Genomic DNA, 26,403 nt, shown 5'->3' with positions numbered 1-26,403 from the left:
AAAAAAACAAAAACAAAAACATAAAGAAGCAAAAAAAAAAAAAAAAAAACAAAACAAAAAACAAAAAAAAAAGGAAAAAAAAAAGAAAGAAACAAGAGGAGGAACAAGTAAAGCCTTTTTTTTTTTCTATAAAGTCAATTTGAATTGCAAGTGTAGTCTTTTTTTTCAAAAAAAAAAAAATAACCCATTGTTTGCTTCATCATTAGCAAAGCCAAGTTTGTTTGGCTTTCTTTTGTGTATTGAGGTTACTTTAATTTGGATACAATTTCTTTTGATTTGTTTGGTAAGTTTGAATTCCTCAAGGCCACAAGTTCAAATTTGATAATTGCTTCTTTAGTTTGTTTAGAACTTTAAGAGTTAAAAGGGAGTGGTAAAAGGCTGTGTGGTGAGACTAAAAGAGGGTAAAAGCCATTCGAGGGATACACGAGGGTTGAGTGAACTATTTTTGAGAGAAACACGTGAGTGAGTGTTGGGAGGAAGTAAATTATTATTATTATTATTATTATTATTATTTTATTTTTTTGGCAGAAATATAAGATGGGTGATCAAAACCCCCCACCAAACCTTCAAGTTCAAGCTATGATGGATGAAATGCGACGTTTGATGACAAATGAATTTAACCAAGTACATGAAAGAATGGACCGAATGGAGGCACAAGTACAAAGAACTCGATCTCGAGCATCATCACAGGTTTCTAATGGGGAAGAGGAGGATAATGGTTGGGAACCTGAAAGGCGACCAAATAGAAGGAGGTCACGAAGAGATGACAATTTAAGTTCTATTAAAATGAAAGTTCCTTCTTTCAAAGGCAAGTCAGACCCGGACGCGTACATTGAATGGGAGACAAAAATGGAGTTCATATTTGATTGTCATGAATATTCCAACCGTAAGAAGGTAAAACTAGCCGTAGTTGAGTTTTCTGATTATGCACTAACATGGTGGGATCAACTTCTAATCACTAGACGGAGAAATGGAGAAAGGCCTATTGAGACATGGGATGAAATGAAGAGTGTCATGCGAAGACGGTTTGTGCCAAGTCATTACTTTCGTGATCTCCACAATAAACTTCAAAGCTTAAAACAAGGCAGCAAGTGTGTTGATGATTACTTCAAAGAAATGGAGGTTATGATGGTTCGTGCCAATATTGAGGAGGATCCTGAGGCAACCATGGCCAGATTCTTAAATGGCTTAAATCTTGAAATTCGTGATCGCGTTGAGATGCAACATTATGTTGAAATTGAAGACATGGTCCATATGGCTGTTAAAATTGAGAAACAATTAAAAAGAGGTGGCGGGTCTCGAAATAACACTTGGAAGGCTAGTACTTCAAAAAAATCAGAAAATACACCTACTTCTTCTTCTAATTCCAAATCTGATCCTAAAACAACAAACTCTTCAAAAGGAAAAACTGATTCTTCTACTTTTAGGAATCGTGACATAAAGTGTTTCAAGTGTCAAGGAAGGGGTCATATTGCAAGTCAATGTCCAAATAAGCTTACCATGGTGGTTAGAGAAAATGGCGAGATCGAAACGGATGAATCAGATTCTATAGTTTCAACGGAAGATTGTAGTTATGATGAAGAGGTGGCTGTTCAAGGTGATTTGTTGGTTGCAAGACGAGCTCTAAACATTCAATCCAAGGAGGGAGACGATGCCCAAAGGGAGAATATATTTCATACTCGTTGCTATGTTCAAGGCAAGGTATGTAGTGTTATAATTGATGGTGGGAGTTGTACTAACGTTGCAAGTATTTCCATGGTTGAAAAGTTAGGTATACCCACGATGAAGCATCAAAAACCATACAAACTTCAATGGCTCAATGATAGTGGTGAGGTGCGAGTTACAAAACAGGTGATGGTTTCATTTCGGATTGGAAGATATGAAGACGAGGTGTTGTGTGATGTTGTTCCTATGCAAGCCACTCACTTGCTGCTAGGTAGACCATGGCAATATGATAGACACGTAAGTCACGACGGTTTCACTAACAAATACACTTTTGTTTACAAAACAAAACCGGTAACTCTTGTACCAATGTCACCAATTCAAGTTTACCAAGATCAAGTAAAACTTCAACAAGATGCGAAAAAAAAGAGCGAAGGAAAAAAAGAGAGTGAGAAAAAAAAAGATGATGAACAAAAAAAAATGAGTGAGAAAACAGAAGAAAATGAACAAAAAAAAGAAAGTAAACAAAAAAAAGAGAGTGAAAAAAACAAAGAAAACATGAAAAAAAGAGGGAAAGAAAAAAAGGAAAATAAATATATTGCACTGGCAAAAAAAAGTGAGATAAAAGAAGCTTTTAAATCAGAAATGCATATTGTGCTTCTTTTGTTCAAAGAAGCTCCAATAGCCACTAACACTTCGGCCGGAACTCTTCCGAGCGATGTTACCTCTCTCTTGCAGGAATTTGGAGACTTGTTTGCTGAGGATGTTCCAAATGGATTGCCACCAATTCGTGGGATTGAACACCAAATTGACTTTATGCCTGGGGCGTCTATTCCCAACAAACCAGCCTATAGAACAAGCCCTGAAGAAACCAAGGAGCTACAAAGGCAAGTTGAAGAGTTACTTGCAAAGGGATTGGTTCAAGAAAGTATGAGCCCTTGTGCCGTTCCAGTCTTGTTGGTGCCAAAGAAGGATGGTTCTTGGAGGATGTGCGTAGATTGCCGTGCCATCAACAATATTACGGTAAAGTATCGTCATCCCATTCCCCGACTCGATGATATGCTTGATGAGTTGTATGGAGCAAAACTTTTTTCCAAAATTGATTTAAAAAGCGGGTATCACCAAATTCGCATGAAAGAAGGTGATGAGTGGAAAACAGCTTTTAAAACAAAACATGGTTTATATGAATGGTTAGTAATGCCTTTTGGCCTAACTAATGCTCCTAGTACCTTCATGAGATTAATGAACCATGTTTTGCGTGAATATATTGGCAAATTTGTGGTTGTTTACTTCGATGATATTTTGATTTATTCAAAGTGTCCAAAAGATCACCTTGAGCATCTGACATGTGTTTTGAGTGTGCTTAGGAAAGAAAGGCTATATGCTAACTTGAAGAAGTGTACCTTTTGTACTGACCAAGTTGTTTTCCTTGGGTATGTGGTGAGCTCCCAAGGAGTGGCTGTTGATGAAGAAAAGGTAAAATCCATCCAAGATTGGCCAACTCCAAAGACTATAAGTGAAGTTCGAAGTTTTCATGGTCTGGCAAGTTTTTATCGCCGGTTTGTCAAACATTTTAGCACTTTAGCATCACCACTTACAGAAATCATCAAAAAGAATGTTGGGTTTAAATGGGGCAAAGAACAAGAGCATGCTTTTCAACAACTCAAGTTTCACTTAACTCATGCTCCTTTGTTGTCTTTGCCTAATTTTGACAAAACATTTGAAATTGAATGTGATGCATCAGGAATTGGAATTGGTGCTGTTTTGATGCAAGAGGGTAAACCTTTGGCATATTTCAGTGAAAAATTAAGTGGGGCAACTTTAAATTACCCAACTTATGACAAAGAGCTTTATTCTTTGGTCCGAGCATTGAAAACATGGCAACATTATCTGTGGGCTAAAGAATTTGTAATTCATTCAGATCATGAGTCCTTAAAGTTTCTAAAAGGACAACACAAATTAAACAAAAGACATGCTAGGTGGATGGAGTTCATTGAGACATTTCCTTATGTCATCCGATACAAGAAAGGTAAGGAAAATGTTGTGGCTGATGCTTTGTCACGTAGACACTCTCTACTTTCTTCTCTAGATTTCAAAATTCTAGGATTTGAACAAATCAAGGAATTATACCACAATGACGTTGATTTTGGTCAGATTTACCAAGCTTGTGAACAATGCTCTTTTGAAAAGTTTTTCTTACATAATGGTTTTTTGTTCAAAGAATCAAGACTTTGCATTCCTAAATCTTCCTTGCGTGAGCTTTTGGTTAGAGAAGCACATAGTGGAGGCCTTATGGGATATTTTGGGATCGCAAAAACATTATCTACTTTGCAGGAACATTTCTTTTGGCCAAAAATGAAGGTGGATGTTGGAAGAATTTGCAATAATTGTATTGTGTGCAAGCAAGCCAAATCCAAGGTTCAACATCATGGTTTATATACTCCACTTCCAATACCATGTGAACCATGGGTTGATATTTCAATGGACTTCGTGTTGGGTCTACCAAGATCCAAAAGTGGAAAGGACTCTATTTTTGTGATTGTTGATAGGTTTTCTAAAATGGCTCATTTTATTGCATGCAATAAAACTAATGATGCATCTCACATTGCTGATTTGTTTTTTAGAGAAATTGTCAGGTTGCATGGAATGCCAAAAACCATTGTCTCAGATCGGGATTCTAAGTTTTTGAGTTATTTTTGGAAAACTTTGTGGGCAAAATTAGGGACAAAACTCTTGTTTTCAACAACTTGCCACCCACAAACGGATGGTCAAACAGAAGTGGTGAATAGGACCTTGTCCACCTTGTTGAGGGCTTTAATAAAGAAGAACATCAAAACATGGGAGGACTGTTTGCCACATGTTGAGTTTGCATACAATCGTGCCACTCATTCTGCTACAAAAATGTCACCATTTGAAATTGTATACGGTTTTAATCCTTTGACTCCTTTGGATTTATCACCTTTGCCTTTTTCTGAGCAGGTTAACTTAGATGGAAACAAAAAGGCTGAATTTGTGAAACAGATACATGAGAAAGCAAGACTAAATATAGAAAGAAGAACGGAGCAATATTCAAAACAAGCGAATAAAGGGCGACGCAAGATGATTTTTGAACCGGGTGATTGGGTTTGGTTACATATGAGAAAAGAACGATTTCCAGCCCAACGACGTTCAAAATTGCTTCCAAGAGGGGACGGTCCTTTCCAAGTTTTAGAGCGTATCAATGACAATGCATACAAATTGGACCTGCCGGGTGAGTATAATGTTAGTGCAACTTTCAATGTAACTGATCTAGCTCCTTTTGATGTAGGTTCTGATTTGAGGACAAATCCTTTTCAAGAGGAGGGGAATGATGCAAACCCACAGCTGTCAACAAAGGATCCAAATCAAATGCCAGATGGACCAGTTACGAGGGCACGAGCTAAAACATTCAAAGAGGCTTTAAATGGATTGGTTAGAGAAGTTTGTACTCAAGAAAGTGTATGGAGACCCATTGGACCCAATCAAAGTTGGATTACCATAATTCAAGTCCAAGAGTGATTTACAAGATACAATAAGAGCCTTTATAAGCCCATTTCGTTTTTTTTTCTATATTTTTATGTAATTTTCGTTTTTATATATCCTAAATAAGTGTTGGGGAGATAAAAGGGTCTTAGGTTACATGAACCTTGTGATAAACCATGTCTAGGTTCATAGTTTTAAACTTGGGGGTTAAATGCCTTAAATTAAAGACACTTCTTTAATTCATGGCTCTTTAGGTACTCTTCCCACACTATAAAAACGTGGTATTTGTATCCATTTGAAATCAATCAAGTTTTGAATACAATTTGTGAGTTTTTAACTCTTTTTTCGTTCTTTGTGAACTTTAGAACTTATCAGGTTTTCATAGCTTGTGGCGTTCAAACTTATCAATCAATTTGGTGGGTTGATTGTGGCGTTTTATACCAAGGTTCTTGTCTCTTTATAGACAACGGGTCGCGGTTTCCACCTTTGTTTTACAATTTTGTAACCAAAAGAACGATCGGGCAAAACGTGTTCAAACCTCAATTTTGGGTGAGATCACATCAATTGCAGCTGTCATCATCGTCTAGAGTGATGCTAGGTCAAACCGGGGAGGGGGTGGCGGCGAAGAGGGATTGTCGTTGTTCTTTGAGCTGGGTCTTTTTCTTGGAGGCATCTTGATCTAAAAAGATCAAGAAAGAGAGGATCATAAGTCCTCTGAATTGAATCAAGAGATATGGGACAGGAGATATCTCATCAAGGCAAATATAGCATCATACTAAGCGATAAAGCAGAAAGAAGTTATCAAGATAGAACATTTTATCGCTAGAGTAATAATCAAGGAATAACGCGTATACAAGAATTTCTACAAAGGATCGGCTCGAGAAATACTCCCATAGTATTTCATGGTTCGCTGCAGCGACGATTTGTTCTTTGGGATATTGGGTAAGTTTTAGGCATGCCACGTACCACAATCACTCCCAGACACATGTTGGCCGTGTCTCGAATGAATATAGTTGGCCAGGCTATATTGACCCTAGACACGACTACATAACTGCCCAGGTTTAACTGCAATACACAACACCCATTTACTTATGTTTTGTTCTACTTATAGATACGAATCTCGACGGTTCGGTATACTTGTATATTTTTGAAAATACTTGTAGTCTGGAGATACTTTTATTTCAGAGCACTTAGGCCCTTTAGTGTTTATAGTTTTATACCATGTAAGGTTTGGTATACTTTATTCACTATAAACAAGGGCTCTGATACCAATCTGTCACACCCCGAAAACCGAAGGCGGAAACATTTCCGGGGTTGACTCCACGTTGAGTATCAAATCCAATGCACATAGTAAGTAAAGTAAAACAACCATTACATTACATATTAAAAGTTTTACAATTGTTTCAAAAGACACAGTTTATATAGTTGTGATACATAATATAGATATTAACAAAATGAGCGAGCCTTGCATGCACACGATCCTGAACCAAGTAAGTCTTCGGGTACCTGTACTATCGTTGACCTGAGAACACAAGTGGTTTCAAAATTAGCATAACGCTGGTGAGTTCATAAGCAGTTTTGTTTTGTGAAAATGTTTATGTTTCCTTTCTGTTTCTGAAAATGTAACACACACCAAGAAAATCCCATATTTTCTTAAAAGTTGGTTGTTGTTTCATATGAGTAATGTATGGTTTAGTTATCCGGTACATTGTTTTATGTCTTTAATGTATCAGTGTATTCCCAGGAAAGTCCCATACTTTCCTGAAGTGTAGTTATTGTAAAAGATGTAATGTTATTCAGTTGGTTACTCTTGTCTGATTATGTGTAGGTTACCCAGGAATGCCCCATGCTTTCCTGTATGTTTGTTTTCAATGTAAAAGATGTATTATGTTAGACCTGGTTGTGTACAAGGTTTCCCAGGAAGGTCCCATACCTTCCTGAAGGTTGGTTATCATATGTAAAAGATGTAAAAGATGTAAAAGATGTAAACTGAATCTTAGTTATCTGTAAAATGTAGTATGCGATTCATTATTACTATCAGTAAATCTCTGTTATCCTAGTTGCGAGTTCCATAACCATACTAAAGACTGAACCTGTGGCAATAAGTAGTCCACAGCCTTGTGGCAATAAGTGGTCCACAATCCTTATGACTTTCGTCACCCTTGAACCATTTTGGTTCGGCTGTAGCTAGCAGCCAGGTGTGGGGTAGTCAGCCCCGTATAGATCTATACACTTAAGTCACGCTCTCTAAATCCCAGATTCTGGTTACGGGTGTAGTCCTCCACTCGCGTATCTTTGTGGAGTGTTCGCCGAGGACGTGTCTCCAATCATACGGAATAACAAATTTACTAGTAATAATAGTATAATCCTCCATTCGCGTATCTCTGTGGAATGTTACCGAGGACAAGACAGTGCACGAATTATATTGTTCATGTATTATAATGTCATGCTTTTAACTGATAAAATGTGGAAACCATTTGTGAAATATATATAAAACATAACCGTTTATAAAATCCATTTCACAAATAAATGTTTAAGTGAATTGTATGATCTACTGGTTATCAATTACGTATATCAGTATTAAAAGCATAAGAAATGTGAAACACACACACGAAAAATAAGTTTTTGAGTACAAGAAAACCCTTGTACTTTGCTTGTGTTCCCCCCCCCTGAAAACAGTGAAAAACAGTGAAAAAGGTAGGGGTATGAACTCACCGGACTCGGAAACGTGTCGGTATTGGATACTAGACGTTGGTTCGGGGTTTGATTATTCGCGATGTCCCTATGTAAAATGAAATAATGTCCATATATATATACATTTAGAGATACATTCACTAATCATATGGAACATTACACTCCAATGAGGTTAAACACCTCAAAACGAGCGTTTGGAGTGACCCGGGTGACATCTTCAGACTTGTAATGGCACTAGGGACTTGGGACTTGAGTTTACTCTCCATAAGTAAACATTTAAATGAGTTTACAACCATAAAACACACCCACACATGATTTTACGGCCGTAAACTCATGTTGGTGTGGTTTTGATGATCTAAGGGCTTAAATGGACATGGGGATTGCTAGAATGGATTTTCTAAAATGCATTGGAACACTTGGAATGAATTTAAATCATCAAAATGATTATTTTATGGGAGTTTACGGCCTAATATAGGCTCCTGGCCGTAAACTCCTTAATCTTCATGAAAATGGTGTTAAATGTTGTTAAAACAAATCACATGTGATTAATAGGATTATTCCAAGACCTAGCATGAGTTTTATGGGACATTTGAGGGGTGTTATGGAGTTTACGGCCCATGAGACCCTCCTCATGGCCGTAAACTCTTATATATGGTGATACAAAGTGTTTCAAGGTCTAAAACTTGCATAGAAGGGCTTCTAAAATTCATCTAAAGGCTTTAGGGGTGTTTAGTTTGCATTCTAACACCAAAAATCTTGGAGTTTACGGCCCAAGAACAAGCCTTGGCCGTAAACTCTTAGAAATCCCACAAATGATGTGATTAAGTCCCTTAAACTATTTTTGGTTGGTCCTTTGATTTATTCCAAGGCTTTTGGTGGTGTTGGATGGCTTTCTAACACCTTAGAAATGAAATTATGCCTTGTTTTGGGGAGTTTACGGCCCAAGCACTCACCTTGGCCGTAAACTCACATAAGTCTCTCAAAAGTTATGTTTCAAGTGTCCAATTGTTAATACTAAGATCCTATAATTTATAACTAAGCCATAGAAGTGATTTGGAAGGGTTTAAGGGCATGAAAAACCCCTTTTACATGAGTTTACGGCCCAAGCTTATGCCTTGGCCGTAAACTCCTTCAAATGGCTCAAAATCAAAGTTTCAAATGTTCTAAGTCCATATCTTGAAGTCCCATAGCCATATCTAAAGTCCAATTGAGTTTAGGAAGGAGTTTAAGGGCTTAAAACCCCATTTAATGGAGTTTACGGCCCAAGCTTGCTCCTTGGCCGTAAACTCATGTTCTTGGTCCCAAAACTCAATTAATTCATCAATTTGAAGGCTAAAGATGTTGAATAACATGCTAGGGAGGTTACCTTAAAGATTTGAAGCCTTAAACTTGAGATTTGGACCTTAATTCTAGCTTGAGGAGAGAGGTTGTGTGAGTTTAGCGAGAAATTGGCCAAAGGCTTCAAATGGAGTCTTAAACATGTTTATATAGTGTTCAGGAACTGGACACGATAGAATTCTACCCGATACCGACGTTAAGTGAGGCTTTTGGTCGTACCCGATTGAGTTACCGTAACCCGATACGGTAATTTCTAGAAATACTCCGATCACTAAAATAGGGTGTTAAAATGATTTACTAAATGTATTAAGACACCCATTAAGTCATTTTAGGTCAATATAAACTAATGACTTAATAAAATGGCGAAATTGGAAACGAAATTGAAAATAACGTTTGGTTGATCGGATCGGATTACAAGTTGTGATACAAGAAGTGACATGAAATTTCGGGTTGTTACATGTGCTCTAATGAAAAGTACACAACACTAGTAGTGCCCCTTTTGACGACCAAGTCACAATGGAAACAATGTATCTCTCTGGGGATGCGAAGAATATTTGAAAGCACTTTCGAACCATCACACGGATTCCAACCCAACTGCCCATGATATGGTAAGAACGGAATGGAAGGGAAAAAAAAGTCTTCTATGCGCAGACGTGAAAGCTCTATCAATAGAACTAGCTTCTTTTTATTTAGAGAGGAACGATTCCCTCGTCTGAGAATCGTCATTCACGCACTATTCCTCCCCACTAAAAAAAGCGATTGAGAATCTCGAGAACCTAAACAAAAATGCAGAAGTGAGCGTACCCCAAGGCTCTCCTCTCTCCCTCTTTTTTAGCCAACACCATCAACCCCATTTTTCACCGGTCAAAGCTAAAAATCTGATTAATAGAAGGAAAGGAGATCAGAAAAATAGGCGGACGACTTATAGTATAGGTCGGATGTTTCTGTGAGCAGTAAGCAGCAGATCCCCCCTTATTTTGGGAAAGCTGGTGGCCGCGTGTTAATTCTTTCAAGGCAAGGGGCGGCCGGATTCGACATTGTTGTTTACTCTGATCCGGTCGAGGTGGTTTTCACCAGCGCGTAGGTGGTCTAAGTTCCTATGACCGAGTCTTTTTGGCCCCTGTGAACATCTTTTCTTAATGTATTAAAGAGGGCCTCTCTAACCGGTGAAGGTGGGTGTCCACTAACGGCCATTCTTGGCTCGGCTCCGATAACGCAATTCCGGGAGGAGTCGGTAGTTGGGCGCTGGATCCCTTCGGACCTGGAGAACGTGTGACGCTGAGTCGGGGTTTGGTGAACCAACAGGTCGCTCCTCTAGTTGAAGTATCGAGCCCCTTTTTTGTTGCCTAGGTTACACCTTCTGAATACCCCAGAAGGGAATTTTTATCTACTCCCCCCAATCTGCACTTTACGCCACGCCGACTCCCCTTTCGTCATAAGGCGTGGAATTAGACCAAGGGGAATCTCCATAGGAACAAGTCCCTTAGATTTCGCACATAGGAGATCGAGACACAGCCCCAAGGCTATGGGGAAAGATGTAGATCGGTCACCCTAGATAGACAACTACATAGAGGGTCTCTACAAGTCAGTCTATATATTCTTTGATTTCGTTCCCCCGTAAGATCAATATCACAACCAATGAGGTCCGCAAGTTTCACATCTAAGTAATACTCGATCCGATAGTTTACGATATAGATAGATATATATTTAACAACAACATTCTAAGAAAAGATATTAATAGATATCGGTAGTTGTCCGGTCGTACCCAAACAATAAGATTCCTGAGGAAAATGCACCTAAGATCAAATATTTCGAGCCGGCTTCCGTGGAAAATTCAGACTTTCTTTTTGATGCTGCAATCACATAAAAACATAAACTTTGAGGCTCAATAGCTAAATACATGGCAATTGAATCATAAGCCGAGATCATAAAGAGCATACTGCGAGTAGGAAGTGGAATTAATACAATGGATTCAGAAGCATCAAACCTCTCTTGTTCGGAAGAATCGAAACACATCGAAGTGGTACCAGCCGTACTTAATAATAGAAGGATTTGGCAGAAATATGTAAAATTGTCCCTCCTAAAAAGATTATTCCAGAATAAATGGGCAATAGTTAGGAGAGGTGCGCCAGCGGCGAGCAGAAGCAAGGTTATTAGATACCTCAGGAAAGCCCGGCCAGAACCACACGTGCAAGTTTCCCAACATATGGCTCGTCCGTGATAACTTCTTCGGATTTGTGTGAACTAGCGGACCGATCACTAAGTGGGGATGCTCCCTCCAGCATGAGCGAACCTTTTCGAAAGTGGTTAGGAATGGGCGCCCCTCTCCCAGCCCGGATCCAGCCAGGTTCTATTGATCATGTCCCCTTCCCAATAGTTGGAACTTGTCTTGGGGCGTCTTTGGCTTTACGAGAGAAAGCTCGCCGTAGAAAAAAGTCTTTCTCTTCCCGTCCCGGGTCATAGGTGCGTCCACAGAAGAGGAAATCGCAATGCATCTTGCTCAGCAGGCGTAGCTTGGAGTGAGAGTGTAGCGGGGGTAAGGTAAGGAGGCCGCCAGAGAGGAAGGCAAACCGGCCTATTAAGCGCAGCTAAGCTAATATGCGCCGGAGAAAGCCAGGTGCCGTAGGTAAGCTCTATTCGGCCCGGAGCATTGATTCCCCATAACGAATAGGCTAGCTCTATCTCTCAATTACCTATCCTGTGCTCGAGAAGGTCCCTCAGTTCCTCGGCAGCACCTCGAGGTGCATTTAGTTGTCTTACATGAGACTCGGGATATTACCCACTCCATGGCATGACACCTTTCGCTCATCCATTCCGCCTGCCCAGACGCGGCGCCTTTTCTCATTATCATCTACCGCCCTTGATACGTGTATGGGCTGTTTTGTATTGAGATTGAATAGTGTTTGAGACAAAAACAATAAAAGGATAGATTTGATAAACAAACTAGACCTATAGCTTGTAAATCTGAAGACAAACTAAGACCTATTAGTTTGAATTCGATCAACTCAAGGATCACGTCCAAAAGATGATAATTTGTGAACTATGACAATAATTCAAAGTGACAAAAGGGTTCTTTGATTAAAATTCGTCTATTCACTTTCCCATGCATAAACTTGGCTTTATATGAAGCCTTTATTACAAACATGGTGGTTACAAGCCAACCAACCAATTATTCATTAAAACTAGTAAATGAAATTTAAGGAAACTCTTGAAATAACACAAAAAAACGTCTACCACACTTAAGAATGACAAAAAACGTCCATGTCTTCAATTAGTCTTCAATTGCTATGTAACTCCCAAGGATTAAAGAGAACCATCAATGATAAGAGTGTAACTCCCAAAGTTTAAAGAGAGCCATCAATGATACCCTTCCAAATGCTTCCATAATCACCCTAGCTTTGAATCAATCAATAAATGAAGTCTTGGATTTATTAAACTTTTATTAATTTAATTATGAAAACCCTAATCCATCAACTATGTCACCATGCATACCCCATAGGCCATTAAGCCCAAACAACTTTCTAGCCCAACATTAAGCTACCTATAACCTTTTGGGCCTTCGTTATCCATATACGGATCATTCCCTCCTTCTTCGAAAGGAATTGTCCTCAATTCAGTAAGAACCAAATTTTGTTGTTCTCCCATATAAACCTTCCATGACAGCAGGTCTTGAAAACATATTTTAATTGCGGAATGTGACCTTTTCTTTACTCCAAGTTGGTCTTTTCTCCACATACACATGTTCTTCTTCAAATAACTCAAATAACTCGCCAAATTCAATCCTAACCGTATCTTTCATTTGTGGATGAAAAACCACTTCCGTACATTCCCATGAACCCGGCTCTGCAAATTAACTTTGAAATAATTTAAATGGTTAATTGTAGTCATTTTAAAGAATGGATCATGGTTTGTATTTATAAGTTGATGAGCAACATGCCCCAATATCGACTTCCCAATTAAAGAGACACCAAAAGAATATGAGTCCAAACATCACGAGCTCCCTCCTATGTAAATAATTAGGACTTGTATCTTCATATTTTCTCTTAGAAAGATGGTTTGTAAAAAGATGGATACCATCCTTCTTTTTTCGTTCCCAATAAACTTCACGCCATCGGTCTTGGTGTTTTTGAACAATGAATGAAGAGTTAATGAAAATATGTTTTGTTTGTGGACAACATAGAAAATTGGCATAAGAATTGCCACGCAATGCCTCTTTTGGTGACTGATTGCTACCACCATGAACACATATTGTTTTGGAAATCACCATATCGTCTTTTGGAGGGTACAAAATTCTACCATCATCCAAAAATAATTTGTCTTGCTGTTTTTGAGCCACGAATGAAAAGTCTTCATCTCTAATTGCACAAAACTTTTTATCAAAAGTAATACGCAAGTCATTTTTCTCCTTTTGATCAATGAATGAAGACAAAACAAAAACATCATTATTAAGATCATAATTAGTAAAATCCAACCTCTCACCATACTTCTTCTTGTCACTAAGGCCTTCAAAATGCAAAAAATCAGCATCCCATGGCATCCAAAGTGTAAAAATCTCCCACACTTTGAAACGAAAATAAAGATGAAAAATGGAAATACCCCACACTTTAGAAAAGGAATTGTGTTCATAAAAGATATGAGAACCTGAATTTTTGTGGCACTTATAGTCATTGGTTCTCAAGGTTGTGAGCTCTCGGAATGATTTTAGTTGTTCAACAAAAATCACCATTTCTTCAATAATTTTGTGCATATCAACAAAATTGATTTCTTCCACAATTGCTTCAACAATTTCATCTCTGATCACAAAATTAGTTCCTTCTTCAATTTCTTCAATAAATTCCTCTTCAACCAAGAAATTTATTCTTTCACAAAATTCCTCTTCTCCATCGGTGTCGTAGATGGGACCGGAATCTTCTTCCTCATCATTTTCAATTTTCTCTTCCTCTATATCTTCTTCATCATATAGCTTGCGCAACATTTTTGGACAACAACTGAATTCAAACAAACTTAGCAGATTTTTTTTTTGAATAAGAACTTAGTTACACCCAATCGGAACTAGGCTCTGATACCACTTATGATACGTGTATGGGCTGTTTTGTATTGAGATTGAATAGTGTTTGAGACAAAAACAATAAAAGGATAGATTTGATAAACAAACTAGACCTATAGCTTGTAAATCTGAAGACAAACTAAGACCTATTAGTTTGAATTCGATCAACTCAAGGATCACGTCCAAAAGATGATAATTTGTGAACTATGACAATAATTCAAAGTGACAAAAGGGTTCTTTGATTAAAATTCGTCTATTCACTTTCCCATGCATAAACTTGGCTTTATATGAAGCCTTTATTACAAACATGGTGGTTACAAGCCAACCAACCAATTATTCATTAAAACTAGTAAATGAAATTTAAGGAAACTCTTGAAATAACACAAAAAAACGTCTACCACACTTAAGAATGACAAAAAACGTCCATGTCTTCAATTAGTCTTCAATTGCTAGTAATCGGTTATGAGAAGATGTAGAGAACCATCAATGATAAGAGTGTAACTCCCAAAGTTTAAAGAGAGCCATCAATGATACCCTTCCAAATGCTTCCATAATCACCCTAGCTTTGAATCAATCAATAAATGAAGTCTTGGATTTATTAAACTTTTATTAATTTAATTATGAAAACCCTAATCCATCAACTATGTCACCATGCATACCCCATAGGCCATTAAGCCCAAACAACTTTCTAGCCCAACATTAAGCTACCTATAACCTTTTGGGCCTTCGTTATCCATATACGGATCAGCCCTTTCTTTCCTCCCCGCTATTCACGCATGAAGATCGTCGTATGTATGCTCTACTTCGGGTGTCGGTGCTATAGTATAGGTAGGATTACATTATGGCAGGATCAGTCACCCGGGCAAACCAACCCTCCTCCAAGAAGAATTGTGCTATGCCCCCCCCCCCCCCCCCCGATCCCAAGAGAGCGAAAGAGCTGCCTGGTGATCCCTAGGTTGCAGCACGTTCGGTCGTGAACTCCTCGCGCCGCTGCCGCTGTTTCTAGGACCGACCGACGCCTCACCTTCACAGGTACCTACCTAGTGTCGGTCGCATATTCAACATAGCGTTCGGACTCATGTGCCTTTCAGAACCAGGGGTCTTCGAGCCTGCTGCGTACGATTAGCCAGCCTTGCGGCGGCAAAAGGATTCTAAGCCCCCCCATGCTACGGTTCCCTGCGGTCCGAACCCGGTGCCGCATTAAGTTAGGAAACTGGGCGATAATAGCTCCTCCGCATCCCAAAGCGCACTGCCCTCCTAGGCGCGCAACACTAAGTAATCCAAGCCAACCCACATTACTGACTAACGGTGGATAATCAAATTTCTTAGACGTACTAAATACAACTCCATGAATGAGCAAAATGAAGGTTGCATTAATGATAAAGATCTCTGGGGAAACCGCTAAAAAAAGATTGAACATGTGGGAGGATCCGAACGAATTCTGCTTTCATTTCCCACGTATGGAGTACTTAGTGACTGACGTTACGGTCTCCCGCATGTAGGCTGCACGCGGCTAGGAAGGCATAGTCCCATGCGTCCGTTTGTGGATCGCGGGACTATGCGGAAGAGCCTTCTGAGGGGGGGTATCCCTAAGGAAAACCTTCTCCTTTAATAGGCCGAAGGTCTCGGATTTAAAATTCCTAGCCCGTAGGTCTCTACGCATTTGAAGGAGCTCCCCCAAGGACTCCTTCCCCCTCGGATTATCGAGGGCTCGAGCCCCCCGCCCCAGCCAATCGCCACTTGGATGTAGGACCGCCATCTCCCGGATCATATCCACCTTGACCTCGAATAGGTCCTCGGCGTTGATCCGGGCTAGATATATATCTAGCGACGAAGGCGCTGTTTTGCCCGACAGGAGGCGGCCCTCTATAGAGCGGACCGAATCCCCTCCTATCACTTCCTCCGGGCCATAGGGGTAGGGGGTGTAGGGCGGAGTCCGAGCTCCCGGAAGAGCGGGAGGCGTAGCTTGTTCCCCCGGAAGCGGTTGATTTACCGCTGAGGTACTACTACTACGCCCGGAACTCGCTGAGTCTTCCAGCATATCCTCGGTAAAGGTAAACCAATCCGAATGGGAAGGTACGGCTGAAAGACTCTCGCCGGCGCTAAAGGCAACCGGAACGCCAAAGCTAATGAAAAAAAAGGTACTGATAACAAAGATAAAATTCAAATCAAGGGGCAACTTTCGTGTAGTTTGTAATTGGATGTAACTATTCAGATTTTTTTCGAGAATAAATCATTCTCTTAATAGATCTCGTCTTGTTCCTCAATCTTCAAAGAATGCGGCGTTGTATTATTGTAAGTTTCATGTTCCAAACATTTCCTTCAAGTAGACGACAAGTTTTAAATCTTAATGCGGGCATTCCTCCCTTACATGCATTTGCTTGCAACAGATTCTTACTAAGACCCCATAGACACGGTCTCGGTATCTTCACTGTTGCCCCTCTTCTCAAAGACCTTCGAGAGGAAGATGAATGTCAATGTGCCATTTTCTTCTTTCCCCTACTATTTACTCTTCTCCTTCACTGCACACTTTAGATAGATGTTTCCATCCAATCAAAGACGGCGAAGCACCTCTAATCTAAAGGCCAAAGAGTGCTCTTTGCGCTACTATGCATCCTTACTCATAGTATAGTAGGACTTGAACCTGCGACCATTAGGTTAAAAGCCCAATGCTCTACCAATTGAGCTATACACCCCAAAAAAGATGTAGTAGTAAATAAGGATTGGTGCGGAAAAGAAAAGAGGGCGGCCCCTCTTCATCATATTAAAGGGGCGCGGCTTTGTATGAGGCTCGTACTGCAGAGCAAGCGAAGAAAACGTAAGGGCGCGTGCTAGCACTCCTGCAAGAAAACGGCCTAGCTAACGCGCCCCTTATTGAAAAGTCAAGGATATTGAATGATCGATATGAGAAAGAAGCGCTCAAGCATTCGAAGAAAGCCGGCCTTACTCAACAAGCACCTTTCTTAGCTTAGTAAGGTTGCTTGTTTCCACTCATTGAAGATTCTATCTACAAAAAAAGGTCAACGGGGGGGGGGGGGGGGTACTAAAATGGCTCTCACTGACACCATCTACGAGAAGGTGAGGTCGTCTTTATTTCCAGCCACCATACGGTTCGCCTTAAAGCCTTAAAGACGGAGAAGGGGAGGAGCAGTTATCTATGTAATTACGGTCTTTGTTGGCCGGGGCGAGCACTCTCTTTTCTTTGTAAAATTCCGTCTTACCAAACAAGACTGACTTCTTACCAACCCGCGAAGGGTTGTGAGGCTGGACCAGGTACGAAGAATGAATCTATATCTGTGCACGGAAGGGCCGGCGGCCGCTCAACTGTTCGAGCGCAATGCAGTGGTATTGGTTCCGATTCGACAAAGGTAGAATGTCTGGTCGAAGGTCCAATACAGTAGGTAGCAGGCGTGTTCGTTTTGGCTCCCGAGCGAGAACGAGAAAGAGGCGATGCACCATCCTTGCTGCTACGTACGTTGACCTTGACTTGACAGATTCATCCAATTGAACCCAAACTCAAAGGAGGACCACAAGCTCGGGGCTCGACGAAAGAGAAAGTCTCGGCATTAAGAAAATGGGGTTAGCTGTGAAAGAGGCATTCATTTTTTCATGAATATTCATAGCTGAGTCTACTAAAAGAGGGACCAGCTCATCGTAGTGATTAGAGGACACCTCTGATCGTTCACCTCTAATGTGACACGTTCCCTCCCAGTTTGATCAATGGGATCAGTCGACTAGAGAGCGGGGCTATTCTTCTTCCGAGGAGACAAAGTAGTCTCTTGTACTGACCGAACCCTCAGTTCGGAGGTCTTCGTCAACATGTTACGAAGCTCCAGTCTGGCGGTCAACTTGATGCGGGAGAGGCATGAGTGCAGTTCGATCTTGTGGTGTATTCCTTTGTAGTGAGTAGGGCCTCTTTCTCGTTGATCAGTTCGCCTCTGCTCTATTGAAAGGTCTCCATTCCTACGGCGGTTTTGTCAATGAACCCGTGGATAAGTAGGCCTTTCTTGCAGACCGATCTTCTGCCGAGTTCCTTCCTTCGTAGTCAAATCTGATGATACGCTTTGGCGAAGTTACCTACCAAAGAAAAGGCCTGCTAGGTGATCGAAATCGCTCAGGTCAGCGAGGACTCACTCACCTACTCCTTATCTAATACTTTCTTCTATCTACTGAATTAAAAAGGCGACCCGCCGCGCCGGGCTATAAGATAAGAGACAGCTGTTGTACTACTTGACTGGTAAGAAAGAGCTTCCGTAAGAACTGGAAGACTCTTGTATGTACGGTAACCCTATCTTCCGCTACTGGTGGACTGTTGCACATAAAGGCCGACAGAAGCAACCTTTCTTAGCGCGCTTTTCAAGCGCTTAGCTTCTGCTATAAAAAGGCGGCAAGGCCATAAAGTAAGTGAAGTTGCGAGCCTAAGCCAAGAAGGTACGAACGAAGTGACGGGCCCTTTTAGAGAGAGGGGGCGGCTTTCTTGTGGTAGTCATTGCGAACATCTCTCCTCTTCTCTTAGCGTGCATAGTTTGCTTACGCCTTAGGCACATCTATCTTTCTTAGTTTCACGCTGGCCTAATGAATTGAATATGAATAAACGTCAGTCTTTTAGTAAGTGTATATAAGCAGCTGTTTAGTGTATAAGCAATTCTTTAGTGGTCGCACCGGTACGATGGAGGTTGGTTGAAGATGATGTTACGCGGCGTTCAGAACCAGTCTTGAAGTGAATGAATTAGAAAGAACGAAGAAGTAAGGAAATGAGACGACTCTTTCTTGAACTATATTATAAACAGACCTTCCCCTCCACACCAATCACGATTTTTTCTCCATTCCTCTCATATATCGTCGTAACGCCCTTAATGCTAGGTTTTGAAAAAGACTTTTCATGTCATTCCCATTTAGGTCCGATTCGGATCCCTCCGTTGTTTCCTTTTCCTTCCGCACCTTTTCCTCGAAATGAGAAAGAAGATGGTACACTTGAATTGTATTATTTAAGTGCTTATTGCTTGCCAAAAATCCTACTTCTACAATTGGTAGGTCACCGGGTTATTCAAATAAGTCGTGTTTTCCGTGGTTTTCCCATGTTACAACTTCCGTACCAATTCGGTCGATCCGGAATGGATCGGTTAAACATTCCATTAGGGAGCCTGGTCTTGACTTTTCTGTGTGGTATTCATTCTCGTTCGGCTCTTGGAATCACATCCAGCAGTGGTGGGAACAACTCGCAAAATCCAACCACTTCACCTACTTCATTGCCCCCAACCCTTTCTCGTACCTCTATTGAAACAAAATGGTTTCATGTTCTTTCATCGATTGGTTATTCCTTTCCGTTCGTATCTCTTTCTCCAATTTCGGTCTCGATTAGTTCACAAGATTGAATGGCCAATTCTCCTCCGGACCCTCGATTCGATTGTTTTCCAAGAATGTTGAGCCGGGTATGTAAGCCATGTATCTGGGAGGAACTTAAAAGAAGGGCTTTCGGTTTTTTTCACCCCGTTTTGTGGTCTTGCAGCTATTTAAATAAATAAGAATATAAAATTTTATATATATATATATATATATATATATATATATATATATATATATATATATATATATAATAAGACTTTTTTAGAAGAAAGATTCTATATATGTCCAATCCCCAGTGGTGGTGGGACCAACCAAGATATTTGACTCTCTGGTCGCAGTTATAGTTATTTAGGTGGTATCTCGAGATTGAAGAGATCGAATTCCTCCGGGGAACACACGAAACAAAGATATGAACTGGGTAAATAGAAATGGAAAAAGAGATATTTCCAATTCATCAAAATGAGAAGCTTTTTCTACATCCATATGATCTACTAAAGTAGATCGGTATTGCCCATATAATAAAAGCAGATCTTGGTCCATGGAATCCCAAGAAGGTAAGAACTCCAACCTGTCCGATGCTTCTTCGGCCAAATACGATATACAAGTGGGACCTGCACTATGCGCAAGCTGTGCGAAAAACCGCTTCTTTTTTCCGGTTCTGAAACAACTTGGGCGAAATAGGGTTCTACCGGGAAACCATGGATTTTTTAGTTTTCGCCATTGGTTACTGGTTGAGCCACTGGAATGGAATGAGATAAGAATCTCTGGAGATCTTTCCTCTCCACTTACTCGTAACAGGCTTTCCCTCTGTAGAAGACTTCTTCCGAATGGCATAATTGGGAGATTGATTCCTCGATCTTCAAAGAAAACTGACTCCTCCTACTCCTTCTTCTCCTTTAGGATAGGATCGTCGTTGGTCCTTCTTTCACTAATGATCTAATGATCTCACCATTTTCTAGTAGTTCTCACGAACGCGCGAGGGACTATCCTTTCTATCGCTTGCCCTTTCTTTTCACTCTCAAGACAAGGCTCTCTCTCTTTTATAAAGCGAAGCAAAGCGCATGGCGCTGAAAGCTCAATAAACACAGACGAACACGATGCAGGGCATAGCATAAATGAAACCGCTGATCATTTCATAAAACATATATGCTTGACCTTTCTCGATGCTTTTTTTGGGTGACTCACCAACCGACCCAGCAGTGATCAATGACAGAATGGTACGAACAAATCAAAGTCATTGGATTTGGTAGTTCTCCATGGACTTCTCTCTTTAGCCCTTTGTATATGTTCATAAATGGGTGTGCACCAGATGGGCGGGGGCCGGCCTCCCACTCTCTTATCTTATGCAGCATTTATTAGCGGTTGGGTGGATCGTGCAATAAGCCTCTCTCGACCCTCCGTTTCTCATACGTCTTTATGAAAGCCTCTCGCCTTTCGAGATCCGGTCCATCATCAACTCAGTCAGATCTTCTTGTTTGCCCGCTTTGATTAGGCTTCCTTTAACGGATTTGATCGGCATTTCGTGCCTGCAGTCCTGCTGAATTCGACCTTTTATCAGGGTAGCGTAGTAAGGTTAGAGGGTCAACTAGAAGAGTTGGCCCTATTGATGGTCCCCATTAGCATTAGTGCTAATTAGCAGCCGCTTTTTTTGGAAGGCGAGATACTTATGTGTGACTGCGGATTCCTCGGTAGCAGTAGTTCTAGCTCTACATTAGGAGCAGGGGGGCTCTATCTAAAGGAGGTACGGACCCCTCCCATAGTACGATACGATGCAGCTGAAAAACTTAATAGGCTACCGCGGCTCGCTTCGCTTTTGTTGCGGAGCTCACTGCTTTTGGAGTAGTGCTTGCAGCTTGCTGCTTTCTGTTCAAGCGGAGCTCGCTGTCTACTCCACGAGTCGCCACAGCTTCGCCTACGCCGCTTGTATATAGACAACAATAGCGCCCAAGATTTCCCCTTCACGTAGTTCATTGAACCTTCCAACTTCACTCCGTGGCCTGTGCTAAAGAAGCGTGTCTTAACTAATTCCTTTGAACTCATTTCACATATTATACCTCTCGATATCTCCTCACCTTGCACCTTTTCTTTCTTTTCCTCATCCCATGATCCTTTCCCATGTCGTGGAAGTGAGCTCCTTCGTCGCTCCTTCATTCTTCATAACGACTATAACCAAGCTGCCAACCAATAAAGCAAGCACCTTCATGGACTGAGACCGTGGAAGCTCCGTTAGCACCTTAAGGCTGTCTTTATCCTGAGAACCCTCGGGAATATTCAGAGACTCGGCTAATGCTTCTAGGCCCACATTCGGAGACAGACCAAGCACCTCTCTTACCCACTCACTATCTAATAAACCGGACTGGCTTATTATCTGAATGAGATCGGAAAGAGAGGAGGTAGCCCAAATCTTCCAATAGGCGCATACGAAAGGTTCTGAAAGAATTGAAAAAGCTCTGAAAAATAAACAACCCGACCTGAGGAACTACCAACAACGGAAGAACTAGCAACAGCGGGAGAAACCGTTTCTAACCTCAGCTTCACCCCCTTCCTCGGGATTCTTTCTTTGATGATATGCCCTAAGCCCCTTTCAGAAGACCGAAGTCATTGGTGCTTTGCATAAGGGGTAAGAGCGCCATAAAGACTATTGGTACCTATCATAGACTTGACTCATTTTATGGGCTTGAATTCCTTTCCCCGAGTTAGAGGGGTTTTTTGAAGGTCTTCCTCAAGGGCCACTTGGTTCTCAAAAAGACTGTTACCCCCGGCCAGAGTAGAAGTAGGCAAACGGATGTTTCTGGGGGGAACTACGGGAGACGGAGACAGGTGGTTAGGCGAGATTCTAACTTCTGGCTCATCGCAATTCCATTTCTTAAAGTGCAAGTCCAGTTTTCTCTTTTTATGAAAGTGAAAGTCAGGTTAGCCCCTTCTTTCAATTCCAAAGATGCTCTCAAATTGCTGTTCAAGATTATTTTACCCTAAGGCTTCTCGCGGTCAGGCAAGCGTGGCAGAGCGTAGCATGTATCCAGCCATCCGAACTACTTACTGAAGGGCAAGCACCAACGAATTACTCACTTCATTCACAGCGCGGGGGAGAGACAGAGAGGGGTCAGTAATAACTCACAGTCGGGGTAAAAAGGTCCTACTTCCTTACTCACTCAAGTCATTGCTTTGACCGAACCATAGGCCGAAAAGAAAAGATTTTTTAGATACTTGTTACAGGCCTGACCAAGAGCGCAAAAGAGCTTTATTTAGAATTAGAGTAAGGGCACGCCATTTGCAATGCCTTTTCTTGCTTTCGACAGGACCCCCTTCTGACAGGAGAAAAAAGATTACGCCAATGTCAATTGCCAATGATATAGAGTTTCTAGCGATTACGACTATAAAGGGCAGGAGATGAATTAAAGAATCGTACTGCAACTGCTGAAGAGAGATCAGAGCTAGTACTAGAGGAAGCGATAGCGGACAAAAGAGCTCAGAGAGCAGTGCAGCTAAGCGGGAAGATCTGTGATCTATTTGATAGAGCATATCGCAAAGACCGGTATATTGCACATACTGATTGATTGATTGTATAGATTGAGTCTCAATTAGAGAGTTATGATATATCTATAGTACCCCCGCCGATGAGACTTTCCAGCTCGAGGCTAGAAGCTACCAACACTTTAATACAAACAAAAACAGAAATCGGAATTCGTAGGGCCCGAGGCCTTACAGAAAAAGATCGATGAACGATTAAGCGAGACTTTGCCTTAGAGACCAATGAAATGAGACCAAGAAGCTTTATTACACAAAAGTTCTTTGAAGACCTTTTGCTTCTGCTTCCCTGCTTACTATTGCTATCACCTCAACTGCTTTGACCTGCTCACTTAGAGTGAAGATCAATAATGGGCGGAAAGGAGTTCACACAAGACCACAGAGCGAGAGAGAGAGAGCCTTCGCTTACCTGTTTAACCGTGCCCTCCTATCACACCTATCTCCCTTTTCCTTCAGTCACATCCAGTCTCAGTTCTGCTTCCAACTACCGAGCTTGGACGTATAGCAAGATTGAATAAGAGATATGGCATACGGGAATAGTATATGAAATCACAAAGGCTGGAAAGAGACTGGAGAGGAGCATGGAAAATACTTAATAAAGCACCTTAGCAATTACTAGTAATGCCCCTATCGACCTCAGTCTTGTTTTTTGCTAGCTTTAGTCTAGAACTAGACTATCTCATTAAACGTCGAATATCCCTATGATGCTAGCCAGTGAAAAAGGAAGGAGTCTACTTCTTTGCTGGCTTGACTCCAGAACTAGTAGAGGAAGGAAGCGATGATCGGTCTATCCCATTAAGCGTAATCCCGCTAGCCAATGAAAGGACTACTCTTCTTGGACTGTGAGCGACGACACCAGATCAGAGCTAAGTGAGAGACGATAAATGCGATTAAACTGCTTTATAACTGCTCGATTTATAAGTCTTGCCTAAGTCCTAGACTTGAATGAAGCAGCCTGGCTGAAAGTCGTATTTGCTTTTGCTTTTCTTGTTCTCTTTTCTTGTTCTCTTTTCTTAGTTAGGCCCAAGAAACTACAAGATATAGCTTGACTAATATACTAAGATGATAGCTAGAGACTAGATATGAGAGTGCAGGATCTAGATTTGTAACAAATATTCGACTTTGCTTATGCAAATTGTTATGTACCAAAACCAAAGAATATCGTCGATGGGATACAAAAAAAGAGGATCCTACTTCGCTCATGCACCGTCTTTTCACCCTCCTACCGCTGGTAAAGCTAGCAGTCTAATAAAATTTATGCATGTTAAGACAGCACACTAGTACATTTTCATTGACCACTGAGACCAACCCCCAAGCCCGGTCTTTGAACTAATAAAGATGGCATAGTAGAAAACTTCAGACTGACTATCATCGCGCTTGAAGTCCACCCAAGAGAGTTCCCCGGCTTCTCGTGATGAGCGCAACGCAACAAACGGTGTTTGCGCCAGAGGAGGGTGGTGAGAACCGTTGAGCTATTGGCTTGCTGAGCTTTTCTGATTTGGGTTTCTCACCCACATCACCGAGAGGAGGGCTTTTTTCGTTATAGAAAAGAAAGGTCAATGAAAGGATTCAGTAATGACGCCATGCATCACCATTGAGTGTTGTGCTGAAGAGAAAAAAACCGAAAAAAGTTCCCCACATTGGGAGAGAAAAGAGAAGACTGCGGTCAATGATCAATTGTGCACATCCTTTTTGGATGGTCGGCTTAGAGTGAAAGCATACGAACATAGACTTTGTGACTGACTTCGCCGTATAAGCATATCTTCACTGAAAGTCATTAGGGCTGCTTTTGCCCATGCCATGAATGAGAGTGAGTCCAGTCCATCTTCCTTCCCTGGATATGATGTGTCCTCTACATTCGCTTCGTCCTCCGCCTCTACCGCGCAAAGATTTTGATCCCCCGTTTAGTGAATCGTGAAAGCACCTACCTTATGTTTAGACGTATTGGTTTCAGTGAAAAGCCAAATAGAGAGTTTTGCGTGTGCCTGCTTTAGTAAGAGTAAGGAAAAAGCTTGAAAAGCGTACTTGCTTTAACAACGGAAAGAGGTTCCTTCAGCGGTTCAGCTTTAGGTCTCGGTTCAGGTGCTTTTCATGATTGTGGTGTTTGATTGGGCACGGGCGTTCCTGTCCTTACTTAGAGGTCAAGTTGCCACCTGTCTATCGAAGGGGGATTTCCCAACCTATCTCGGTATATGTTACCGAAAGAAGGAAGAAGAATCTAATGATTTCCCTAATTCTGTGAGAAAGAAAAACCAGTTTGTTAGAGCTGGAGCAGAGAAGCAATCAACAGAATGGGTCCCTGTTGTTCACAAGTGAAGGCACTGAACGGATCAAGATCTCGTAAATTCATTGTCTTTCTTGATTCAAATCAGAAAGAACTTCTTTCGCTATTGAAGCCATGCCTGAGCTGTCAGCTTATTAGCATCCCTCTTCTGCGTTAGGAATTGTCCGAAAAGGTTCGATTGAATCCCATGCTTTCATGGTCCCTATCTCTGCCCCGGCACTGGCTGACACGTAGGTCTATTCCGCGCTTTCCTAGGTGCGCATCTCCATCTACTAAAAGTAGGGGTGGTTGCCATAGATAGATTGGGTCATTCGTAACCAGAGCAATAACCGATGCTACAACATAAACTAAAGCTATACGTGGCGGCCCCTAAAGGCGTAACTGACAGGTTCTGTTTTATCTGCCCATCCGAGTCATCCCGTACTCCAAAAAAGCAGAGGTGAGGTCCGGAGAGTGGGACGGATCTACCTGGCCAAGGTGCCAATGTCAAGTGGTTATCCGAAGTGTTGGAATATGCTCTACCTACGGTACCTAACTAGTCTTTCTTTTCGGTAAGTAAGAATACATTGACCGATGGAGGAGAACCCCCGAAGTAAACATAAATGAAGGGGCATACCCCACCCCAGGCAACCAAACAAAGAACTCAAGACACTCCCCGAGCTCTAAAATAAAGAAACTAACCTATGGAAAAAATTATTGAAATTAGATTACGATTACAAAGGCTAAAAATAATCCAAGTTTCTACGTAATCAAAAAGAGCCTAAGGATTAACCGAAACTAAGCACATACTAAGCCCAATAAGACACATTGGCCTAGATATACATGAGGCCAACTGAAAAACAGGTATACACATCAAATAAACTAGGATGAAACATAGGATTCGGTGGATGATTCGACAGCCTTTATTAATTGCGTATATAACGGTAGCCCTTCCTAAATAGTTTTTGAGTAGGCTAGGAAAGAAAGAAGAAATGATAGAGCGAAATGGGTTGGTTGCCCAAAA

General features: G+C 41.2%; 2 protein-coding genes and 1 non-coding gene across 3 annotated transcripts; 1 reads left to right on the top strand and 2 right to left on the bottom strand.

Moving 5' to 3' along the window:
* The first annotated feature begins 537 nt into the window (after nt 1–537).
* On the top strand, nt 538–5,199 carry LOC145060055 (uncharacterized). Its single transcript, XM_079007783.1, has 5 exons — nt 538–1,962; nt 2,401–2,647; nt 3,095–3,728; nt 3,861–4,631; nt 4,785–5,199. The coding sequence occupies exons 1-5, from the start codon at nt 538–540 to the stop codon at nt 5,197–5,199; spliced, it is 3,492 nt and encodes a 1,163-aa protein (XP_078863909.1).
* Nucleotides 5,200–16,865: 11,666 nt separating this feature from the next.
* On the bottom strand, nt 16,866–16,938 carry TRNAK-UUU (transfer RNA lysine (anticodon UUU)). The gene has a single exon. It is a non-coding gene; the product is annotated as a tRNA-Lys (tRNA).
* Nucleotides 16,939–19,936: 2,998 nt separating this feature from the next.
* On the bottom strand, nt 19,937–20,790 carry LOC145058268 (putative mitochondrial protein ymf1). Its single transcript, XM_079006198.1, has one exon. The coding sequence runs from the start codon at nt 20,420–20,422 to the stop codon at nt 19,937–19,939; it is 486 nt and encodes a 161-aa protein (XP_078862324.1). The 5' UTR covers nt 20,423–20,790.
* Between the last annotated feature and the right edge of the window lie 5,613 nt (nt 20,791–26,403).

Source organism: Lactuca serriola, chromosome 6 (genome assembly GCF_051521515.1).
Source record: "Lactuca serriola cultivar US96UC23 chromosome 6, Lser_US96UC23_V15, whole genome shotgun sequence".
Classification (NCBI taxonomy): Eukaryota; Viridiplantae; Streptophyta; class Magnoliopsida; order Asterales; family Asteraceae; genus Lactuca; species Lactuca serriola.
The sequence above is the reverse complement of the archived record's forward strand: the minus strand, read 5'-3'. Positions and strand labels throughout refer to the sequence as shown.